Below are 11,153 nucleotides of genomic sequence, written 5' to 3' on the forward strand. Positions count from 1 at the left end.
TAGGCCCAGACCAAGTCTCACAAACGGGCCAAACTTTAGCTCCAAGCATTAGTTGTTTTTGTGATATGCATCCAACAATTCCAGGCCCACGTATAAAACAAACTGTATTTTATTTTAGGACTAAATTTACGATTTTTTTTAAAAAAAATATTGTTCTTTAACAAACTAATTAACGAACGTAGTTGTTCATTTGTGTACGGGATTTACTTATTCATGTACTTTTTTTTCATTAGCTTTCCATTTCATACCCTTTGCCTAGAGAAAAAAAACTCTCTCTAGTTCTCTCTCACGAAATTAATCAAATTTATCAAATTCGTCAAATTACAATTATGGATGTTAATTCTCGTATCGATCAAGTAATAATTTTAATTCGTAATTTTACTATTTACTTTATATCAAATTACAGAATTGATTTCGACTAACTAAATTAGGGCTTGTTTTAACCGTCGCCATTAATAATTTTAATTCATAATTTTATTATTTATTTTATATCAAATTACGAAATTGATTTCGACTAACTAAATTAGGGCTTGTTTTTATTAACCAAATAAACTCAAAATCAAAACCATATTATTCTCATATAACTTAGAATTATTTGATTGTGTGAATATTGTACAATTAGGAAACTCTTCTTGTAATTACCTTATTTCCTCTACCTTGTATCCCTATAAATACATGTACTCCTTCTCATAATGAATACACAACTTATTCTTACACAAACCCTATTCTTATATGGTATTCAAGGGCCTTCGATCTGCCAACAATCTTCGACCTCGCCGCAACACCTTCAAACGACAAACACCCTCTCTTTCATCCTTCACCATGTCGAGCAACACTACCCAAGACACCGTGGTTCCTAACCCCCACGACAACACCGAACCACTAACCTCCTTGAATCTTAACCATTGTGTGAAATTGAATGCGCTAAACTATACGGCTTGGCGTTTTCAACTGACAAACATACTATTCGGCTTTAGCCTACTCGGTTTCATTGATGGAACCGAGACACCACCACCACCAACCATCTCTGATGAGACTAAAACCGACAAACCCAATTCGGCTTATTTGAGTTGGCTCAAACAAGACGGACTAATTCTTGGTGCTCTCATGGGCACTCTCACCGCAGCCCTACAACCAATGATAGTACGGGCCAAATCTGCGAAAGAAGCATGGGATATCCTTGCTCACACCTACGCAAACCCATCCCGAGCGCATATTATGCAATTAAAAGAACGATTCGATTCCATCGTAAAAACCACAGATCAAACTATCTCCGACTACATGAACTCAATCAAAGTTTGTGTCGATTAACTAGCCCTTATGGGCAAAATACTCGACCCCGAGGACGTCATAGCTCAAGTTCTCAAAGGTCTTGACTATGAAACCAACAAACCCGTCATCACCACTGTTAGGGCTCGAGATACACCCATAACCTTTGAGGCTCTCCATGAGAAGTTGCTTCAACATGACCTCCTTATGAAACATGACAACACCACAAACCACTTTGCTCCTTCGACCAATGCTGCCTACCGTCATAATCACCAATACCGTGGCAATTCCAGCCTCTACCTTGTATCCCTATAAATACATGTACTCCTTCTCATAATGAATACACAACTTATTCTTACACAAACCCTATTCTTATAGTTTTAACCGTGGCCAGCATTGGGGTGAGGAAAGGCGGTCGTCGCCAGCGTTGGGGTTAGGCACGGCGTCCGTCGCCTATTGTGACGGTGACGCTGGTGGAAGGGTATGGGGTAGAGAGGGTGTCCGTTGTTGTTTTGCATATAGTGACGGTGGTGGCCGGTGTTGGGATAAAAGATGGCGGTCGTCGGTGAGTTTAGGGGTGGTGGGTGGCCCACCGTCAGTGGTGTCGTGGTTGCTGCCTGGTGGTGATGGCTAGGGTGTGTGAATTGCTTTATGTGTTTTACTGGTTGTTTCAATGTGCTTTGCTTGTTTCACGTTTTCTTTTTCATTTTTTTTTTTGGTTAATTGTTTTGTATTTTTTTTTTGACTATTTTCTTTATTTTTATTTCAGGACTCGGACTTGGAGTCCGATGAGTATGGGGAATTTCCTGCAAAAATGATAGATACTAGACACATTTTCAATCTCCGAAAAAATTTCAAAAATCACGATGAATTGATAGCAGAAGTTAGAAAAATTGGACTTTTGCATGATATACACATGCGGCTAGATACTTATCACCCACATCGTGGTTATGGTGAGCGTTGGCTTAAGTGTGACAAGTCTGGACCTTATCAATTTCGAGGGAATTTTGACGTTCCATCCACGAAGTCGTATACGGGGACTAAAAAATGTTGGTGCCCTTTTAAACTCAAGGCGGTTGGACAAGCTGACAGCACATGGAGGTTAGATGTACATAATGGATTTCACAACCACTACTTCATTGGAGTAAGGGTAATGTTTTGACTGCTGAGGCGAAGGAGTTGATTTTGTCCATGACAGCAAGTAAAATTTCGGTGGCTAATATAATAATTGAGTTGAGAAAGAAGGATATAAATGTCACTTCCAAACAAGTGTACAATGTTCGTTCAAGAGAAAAAAAATTATAGAGGTGATCGCACAACTGCTGAACAATTGCTTAAACTTGTTGATGATCATGGATATCGAACTTTTCATGACACAATTCCTGGGAAAAGAAAGGTATGCGAATGCTGACAAATGTTCTATTTATACATCCCGATTCAGTCAAGCTTTTGAAACTTTACCTATTTGTACTTATTGCTGATACTACTTACAACACTAACATGTATAAGATGTCATTGCTAGAAATTATAGGTGTTACACCAGTTGGTAGAAACTTCTTTATATTCTTTTCACTCTTGAAAAACGACCAAGAAACATCATATGACTGGGCTCTAAAATGTATGAGGGAAGTAGTAGGATCAGATGACAATACGGTTTTTTTGGCCGATTGTGAGGTAGCTTTGATTAATGTTATCAAGAATAACTTTCCAAATGTTAAGCACTTATTATATAGACATCACATAGAGAAAGATGTTGAACCTTGGATAAAAAAAGTAGGATAAAAAAATCAGGTTCAGTCGGTGAAACATTTGGAAAAGGGAGGTGGACACGAATGGTAAGATTTACAAGTGAGAAACAATTTCTCGAAAATGAGGAGGAGATATACAAGGTATAAAAATTTGTTCCGGGTCTGAAAAAATATTTAAAAAAACACATGGATCAATAATTATAAAGAGAATTTTGTATCAGCTTGGACCGACAAAGTGTTGCACTTTGGCAATGCATGTCACTACAAACAGGTAATATAATTTACTTTATATGTATTTTTAATTGGTTTCATAATTATTGGTACCTTATTTATATTCTTGATGGTGAAAGGGTTGAGGTCACACATGCGTCACTTAAACACTTGCTAGGAACTTCTGTTGGTGGACTCGATACTGTATTTGAAACAATTCATCATGCCGTGAACCTTCAATATCACAACATAAAAGAGGAGTTTGCAAGTTCTTTGACTATTATTCGTCTCCATATTACTCAAGCTATGCATGTTTATCAAAGATTAACTCATAATGTGACTCACAACGCGATTAAAATTCTTGATGATGCGCTAAAAGAGGTAAATTGTAACGATTGTGCATTGAAGACAACTCATGGTCTACCTTGTGCATGCGAGATTATTGATTTAGTCAATACAGGTACGACTATTAATTGATATTGTTATTGCTGTTATTGTTGTTGTTAGTAATATTAATATTTAAATATTTTTTGTAAATTGGACAGATAAGTGTATTGAACTTGATTCTATTAATCAATTTTGGAAGACTTTTTGCATTGCCACGAAGGATAAAAACAATGAGAAGGACAAGTATACTAGAGAAATTTATAAGGAAAAAAACATATTACGTAGACTTGCAGATGATGTCTTATCATCCGGCAACGTAGAATTGATGCGAAAGGTTTCTGTGTTTACGGAAAATTTGTTGCACCCTCCGAATATAGTTGATCCGGAAGTTAAAAAGACAAAAGGGCGCCCTAAAAAGACTTATGTTTCAAGAAATTCATCACATTTGGAGTATGTTGAGAAAATGTTTCCAAATAAAAGTCATAAGAAAGCAAAAACTACGGCAACATTTGCCACACCTACTAGTTCTACGACACCCGTCAACACTACTATTACTTTTACGGCGCCAGTGAACACTCTTACAACTTTTATATCATTTTCACAGGTTAATCAAATTTTATTTTTTAAATATGAATTCGTATTTAAACATACGATATAGTTTTGCTTAATTAATACCTTTTCTTTATTAAAATACAGGTCGATAAGTCATCTACACCTTTCCCGTATGCAAATGCAATTGCTCATTACTTTTCAAGTTACATAACGGATTGGGTGAATGTCAAACGGTGATGAGGGTGGTGGATGGTGGCTGCCGAGTGGTGGTTGGATGGTTGTAATTACAGCAGTAAAGAGTAAAGAAGATGAGAGAGATTGAAAAGAGTATTAAGATAAAATCATTAAAATAAATGGGGTATTATTGTCATTTACATCCATGAATGAGTAAAACTCGTACATGAATGAGCACCACCCTTAATGAAATGGGTTGAATTTTAAATTAATTACCCAAAATGAGTCCACGTAAGATCGGTTTTTATGAAGCTAAGTGAAGAAGTCAAGTCGCTCATTCGGTTGACGACTTGAAGTCAAACCGCTCTCCCGCGCGAGCGACGTGAGTTGTTGACATATTCATACCAAAACTCCCCTTCCCTGACATTTCGTTCATTCCCAAATTTTAAAAAAAAAAATTGAGGAAAACGCTATGGGAAAACACCTTAGGTATAGTCCCTGAGCGGGTGAGTGACTTGAGTCCGACCTTAGCTTCTGTGATGACGTGGGCCATTTTGGGTAAATACTTTGAAATAACACTCATTTCGTAAATTTATTTGTGTCTGACCCCATTTTAAAAAAAAAAAATTCTTAATTTACATTACAATTTATTTGGAGGAAAAAAATGGATAATATCGATTTCTTTCAGAACTCAAGTAATTTAAAAAACTTATTATACATATATTTTTCTTATTTACTTATCATGATACATATACATCTTTAGTTTATGAATTAAACTTAACTCATGCATTTACTTATCATACATAATTACATATATGGAGTATTATTTTACTTTTATCTTTATCTTTTCGCTTTAAAGGATGACTCGTCAATCACTGCACTACAACAATTCTATAACGTATCAAGAGTTTTTAACCTAGTGATTAAGATGGAGGTATAGTGGACAATAGATCCTAGGTGTCAAATCTCGCCATCCCTGATATTGTACTGCCCTTGCGAGTTGCGACTCATTTGAAACACAGAAAAAAAAAATGATGTACTTCCAAAACAAAAACATAATACATCTAAATTTAAATCGCACTAACTATGCTGTTATTAAAAAAAACACACATTTCATAACTTTCTTCATAACTACGTCTTGTATGTAGTTGCATGAGTAACTTATTATTACATGCTACATAGGCAAAAAAAACTAACATAACACGTACAACATATAGTATACGTAGAATACATATCGAGACTAGCTATAACTGAGGTTACTAGAAACTTGTTTATAGCATCTGGTGATACCGAGTTCGATACCCACATACTCATACACGCAAAATATTAATTAGTATCTCAAACTTTTCTCTATTTTATGTGAGTACGATGATACTGAAACTCTTTCATATATTTCTAAGGGCAAGTGAAACCGGAAGGGAGTTTGCAGCCACACTCATTAAGCAACAAGCTCAAAGAAATCGGAACATTTAGGCGGATACCCAAAATATTAGCCCTAAGGGCTGTGCAAAGACAAACAGCTGCTTCGAGATCAGCGAGGCCTCGAATGAGGCTACAACAAGGTTCCTTTGGAGGATGTCCAATTACTATCCCTAGTAAACCATTCAACAAATTGGCACATACCCCTAGTTTAAGGGTATTTATAGGGCATGTTGCATGGGGATAATTAGGGTAATTATTAGGGTTGTTTGTCGCGGTCACAAGGGAGAAGAAAATGATGTTGAGAAAAAGAAAGAGGGTGATTGCGGACATGCCGGTGTTGGATGCCATAGCTCTTAAGTTATAGTAATTAGTAAGCTAAGGCTTGTTTGGAAGGGTGGAAGTGAGTGTGATGAGAATCGTGTAGCATAGTGTTGGGTATTTATAGGTTTCAGAACTTAATTATTCTCTCCGTGTCGGTTATTTGTTTACCTATTCTATTATGAATTGTATTAGTTAATTGTTTACCTTCTTATTTTGAAAATGTTTTTCATGAACAATTTGATCATTCTCGCTCAATTTGGCCATTTATCATCAAATAATTGGTCATCTCCATTTTACTTAGTTTTTGTGTCACAACCAAATGTAAATAAATAACCGAAATGAAAGGAGTTATTAATAATATCTTTCCTAATATATTAATCTATCAACTATTCTCTAATACTACGTCTACGTAATTGAGTCAAAGAAATAGGCTAAATTGCTGAAGGTGGCAACATGCAATAAATTACGTGGGAAGAAATGGGCTAAATTGACGAAGTTGGCAACATGCGATAAATTCGGCCCATTGTTTCCAGATTTAGCGGTTCCTCACCTTTCCTATAAAATATTTCCTCGATTATTAAGGTAAGGAGATGAAAATGAGTTTATAGTTATTAAAAAAACTCAAAAGCGACTTGAAATAAGGAAGAAAGTGTAGTGTAAACTATTTATCGGGACAAAGGTAGTAGGATTTTTTGAAAAGAGTATGTAATATTTGGGTCACTATAACCGCAATAGAGATGATCAAGTAGCCCAAAGCCATCGTCCCGACCCGGCCCAGTCTGCTTTTTTTAATGGCTTGGGCCTTTTAATTTGATTCAAGAAACCCTTGGGCTTGGTTTAGGCCAAGCGTGTGGCCAAAGTTTTAGCCCGACTCGGACCACTTTAATTAATAAAGGGATATTGTTTTTCTTATAAAGTTTGTGAAAATAGCGTTAAAGTTAAAAATAACTCTTTACAAACGCATGTATATTTATTGACATTTAAAAACGATGTTTACATAGCATGAATCATATTTATTAGTACGTGATTAATCATTCTAATGTAGCGATGGTTGTCTTTTATTATATTTTTGGAGAATAATTCATATATAGTTCCATCATATTTTACACACTATAAAAACTAAGTATGTTTTTGAAATACTAGTTGAATATATTATGCTACTTATGTCTTTAGATATGTCGTAAATTTTACCACCCGAAAACCCAATTTAGGCGTAAAAGCCTGATTTAGCCCATTAGGGTCGGGTTTGAGCTTGCTAAACCGGCTCATTTTTTGGCCCGACCCGTCCCAGCCCACACTTATGGACCGTTTTTCTCATCCTAGACCAGCCCAAGCCCGTATGAGCCCGACCCATGATCGGCTCTCAAAAGCCAGTTTGAAGTTGGGAGTAGAACATAACATGTGTGGATGCGGAGGTGACTTGTGTTGTCTACTGACTACTATTGTCCCATCTTCTTATTTTGCACTTGGATCATTTTTTTACCTACAAAACTCGGTTGAAATGCACATATGGAACCTATTTGTTTATTAAAAGGGCACTAATCCCTCAATTAATCTTGTTAATTTAGGGTCTAGGTGTTTATAGGTTAGTGTTGTACTATTGTTAAGGTGGTCAGCGGGTGGGTGTAGGCGGTCGATGAGCTATGCGTAGGTGGTTTTGGGTGAATAATAGTGGTAATTGATGGCATGCATGCTTGTGGTTGTGGATGGTGGGTAAAAATTGTGGAATTCATAGCTGACGTGCCTTGGTAGGCGCTGACAATGGTGGTCGACGACGTTGTTTGATGGGTAGAGGGTTGAGGTGGTAGTGTGATGCTAGTGGTGGTTGTAGGTGGTCGGTGCTTGAGTACCACAGGTGTTAAATCTGTTAATAAGAGTGAGTTGTGAAGAGTATAAGGGAAATTATCAACCGGTTTATCAGGAAGCCGGTCCCTCAAGTCTAAAGCTGAGCAAAATTATACGATACGGTTTTATTATACATATCCGATAAACTATACGAATTTAATTATAAGATATCCGATATGAATTTCCGAATATCTGATATGGTTCTTTAAAACCATATCGAATAAGGATTGGCAAAATATGAAACCGGATATACGGTATCCGATACGGTTGGCTTTTTTCTAAAAAAAATATTAAAATATATACATAAATCACAAGATATCCAATATGTTGGTGATTAAACCTTATTAATATTAAACTTTATAAGTTATTTACTCTTATAACTTTTTAAAACAATTTTAAATTACTAAAAAAACCAACTACAAATTAACAAAAAAAAGATATTAAATTACATTTGTGAGGTTGAAAACCGAATATACGGTTTTCGTATATACGGAAAAACAGTATCGGATAAGGATAGTAAAAAAGGAGATTTTAAAAACCGGATATCCAATACGGTTTCTAAAATCGTATCGGATATCCGATTTTGCTCATCCCTACTCAAGTCTACCATGAGAAAAGTGTGTAATGGTTTTGTTTATTATGGGTTAAAATAAATTTTGAATTATTTTATAAAAAGAAATGTGTAGCGTGGATTAGTACTGGTATCTGATCCTTTCTTTAAAATTAATTAATCACATAATTAAACTGATTATTACGGATGGGACTACCCCGGTAACTCTTTGGACTTTGAAGTAAGCCAGTATAAGGAGTTGTATGATGGCCATAGTGATGTCTAATTACTTAGTGAAGAGCGGTCATTATAAGAGGCACCTAGGCCCGACTCGAATCTCCTAAAGAGCACAACTTTAGGTCCAAGTATTAGTTACTTTTGTGATCAGAAATTCTTGTTTGAAATGGAAATATCCTTACTTTAGGTCTAAGTATTGGTTACTTTTGTGATCAGAAATTTTTATTTGAAACGGAAGTATCCTTATTAAATTTTAAAACGGTCAAATAATACCACTTTATAGCTTAGAAAACGCTAAAATTTTGTCTCTATTAGCACCATGTAGTAATATTAGACTCATTTTAAGATTTAAGCTGGATACTCCGTTTTAAGCAAGACTTACTCGTTTGTGATATGCAGCCCAGGCTCACATGTAGAAAGACAGTGTTTTGATTCTTTGGACTAAATTTACACATCTTATTTGGATGAAGAGAATTGGAGCAATTTGCAAACGAAAGGATAATATCCATTTATCATGCATGCATGTTTTATTCTCATTCACTTATCTTACAGATACATCTTTAATTTCATACCTTACTTCAGAAATACATAAAGAAAAAACCTACCATAACACGTACAACATATATTATACATAGATCACACATCTTATTTGTAGCATCTGGTGATATTGAGTTCAGTACCCTTATACTCATATACCGATATACGTAAAATATGAGTATCTCAAAATATTCTTCTCTATTTTACGTGAGTATGATGATGATACTGAAACTCTTTGGTATATTTCTAAGGGCAAGTGAAACCGGAAGGGATTTTGCAGCCACATTCATTAAGAAGCAAGCTCAAAGCAATAGGAATATTTAGGCGGTTGCCCAAAATTTTAGCCCTAAGGGCGGTGCAAAGACAAACAGCTGCATCAACATCGGCGAGGCCTCGAATGAGGCTACAACAAGGTTCCTTTGGAGGATGTCCAATTTTTATCCCTAGTAAACCATCCAACACATTGGCACATACCTTTAGTTTAAGGGTATCTATAGGGCATTTTCCGGGGGGTTTTGTAGGGTAATTATTTGGGTTGTATGTCGCGGTCACAAGGGAGAAGAAGACGATGTTGACAAAAAGAAAGACGGTGATGGTGGACGTGCCGGTGGTGGATGCCATAGCTCTATGTTATAGTAAGGTAGGTTTGGAAATGTGGAAGTGAGTGTGATGAAAATTGAGTAGCATAGTGTTGGGTATTTATAGGCTTCAGAAGTTCAATATATTGTCTACGTAGGCTAAATTGAAGAAGTTGGCAACGTACAATAAACTGCGTGGGTTAGTAGTAATTGAGTCAAAAATTGGGCTAAATTGAAGAAATTGGCAACATGTAATAAATTCAGCCCATTGTTTCCAAGTTTTAGCGGTCACTAGACTTGGTAAAAGTAACCCAATCCGATTGACTCAACTTGAAAAGGCTGATCTGAAACCTGAAATTAATCCGAATTACATCACCCGAATGTAACCCAAAATCCGAATTGACTCGGTCCGGCCAAACATGACCCAAACTTTCTTGATCCGTAATCGACCCGACCCGAAAATGATCCGTTCCGAAACCTCCCAACACCAAAATGATCCGACAAAACATAACTCTAATTGAAACGAAAATACTTGGAATGATTTTTTCTCTCTTATTCATTGACCCAAAAATAATCCAACCTGAAATAACCTGGCCCGCTTGACCCGAAACAGACTCGATCAACAAACCCAAAATGACCTAACCCGAATTAACCTGAAATTAATGCGAGACCCAAAGTTGACGTAGCTCGACCCAAACCCGACTCGATTGACCCGTTTACCACGTCTAGCGTCACTCACCTAGTCACCTCTATTCCAAAAATTAATTGAGGTGGTGATTGAAAATATGGAATTAATTATTTTATGATTTTAATATATAAGTTAAAAATTATTTTAATTTCAAGGATTTATAGATACTCCATATTAAAAGGAATTTGATTCTGAATTTAAATTTCTTAATGGTGTGTTTGGGCAGTGCAAATTAACATTGTTTGTAAAGTCATAAGAAATAGAACTCATGATCTGATTCAATCTGGTCTAACACTCTTTAACATCTAAATGAAAACTCAAGGTTCAATAAAAGCTTTCTCCGTTGGTTACATATGATTTTCAGCGATGAGTTAGTACAAGACTACAAGTGTACGGTAACTTGTCCAAATGATCAACACCTAAGAAACAACCTACGTAACGGATTATTAAAGTTTCAGCAGCAGCAGTTATGACTTATGAGCCGCATTCACACCCCTTTCCTTCGCCTTGATTTTGGTTGTGACACAAAATATAACAAGGGAGCTACTCGGCATCCGCTAACGCTAACAGGTGTTTCTTTATACTCTTTCCGTTTCATTCATTTCTTTACCTTTATTAAAATATTCTAGTCTAGC

At 36.1% G+C, this 11,153-nt stretch overlaps 3 protein-coding genes across 3 annotated transcripts; 1 reads left to right on the forward strand and 2 right to left on the reverse strand.

Moving 5' to 3' along the window:
* The first annotated feature begins 1,821 nt into the window (after positions 1–1,821).
* On the forward strand, positions 1,822–2,431 carry LOC141588790 (uncharacterized). Its single transcript, XM_074410216.1, has 2 exons — positions 1,822–1,878; positions 2,039–2,431. The coding sequence occupies exons 1-2, from the start codon at positions 1,822–1,824 to the stop codon at positions 2,429–2,431; spliced, it is 450 nt and encodes a 149-aa protein (XP_074266317.1).
* A 3,304-nt stretch (positions 2,432–5,735) lies between these two features.
* LOC141585795 (putative lipid-binding protein AIR1B) lies at positions 5,736–6,110 on the reverse strand. Its single transcript, XM_074406842.1, has one exon. It carries the CDS (start codon positions 6,108–6,110, stop codon positions 5,736–5,738), a length of 375 nt encoding a protein of 124 aa, XP_074262943.1.
* A 3,347-nt stretch (positions 6,111–9,457) lies between these two features.
* On the reverse strand, positions 9,458–9,901 carry LOC141585796 (14 kDa proline-rich protein DC2.15-like). The gene has a single exon (XM_074406843.1). The coding sequence runs from the start codon at positions 9,871–9,873 to the stop codon at positions 9,499–9,501; it is 375 nt and encodes a 124-aa protein (XP_074262944.1). The 5' UTR covers positions 9,874–9,901; the 3' UTR covers positions 9,458–9,498.
* Between the last annotated feature and the right edge of the window lie 1,252 nt (positions 9,902–11,153).

The sequence above is a fragment of the Silene latifolia genome, chromosome 6, assembly GCF_048544455.1.
Source record: "Silene latifolia isolate original U9 population chromosome 6, ASM4854445v1, whole genome shotgun sequence".
Lineage (NCBI taxonomy): Eukaryota > Viridiplantae > Streptophyta > Magnoliopsida > Caryophyllales > Caryophyllaceae > Silene > Silene latifolia.

Bases quoted from the DNA above. Each gene is read 5' to 3' on its own strand.
- LOC141585795 (XM_074406842.1), bottom strand. From the start codon at position 6,110: ATGGCATCCAACACCGGCATGTCCGCAATCACCCTCTTTCTTTTTCTC.
- LOC141585796 (XM_074406843.1), bottom strand. From the start codon at position 9,873: ATGGCATCCACCACCGGCACGTCCACCATCACCGTCTTTCTTTTTGTC.
- LOC141588790 (XM_074410216.1), top strand. From the start codon at position 1,822: ATGGCGGTCGTCGGTGAGTTTAGGGGTGGTGGGTGGCCCACCGTCAGT. The intron at 1,879-2,038 runs GTTGCTGCCTGG...TTTTTATTTCAG, and splicing joins CCACCGTCAGTGGTGTCGTG to GACTCGGACTTGGAGTCCGA.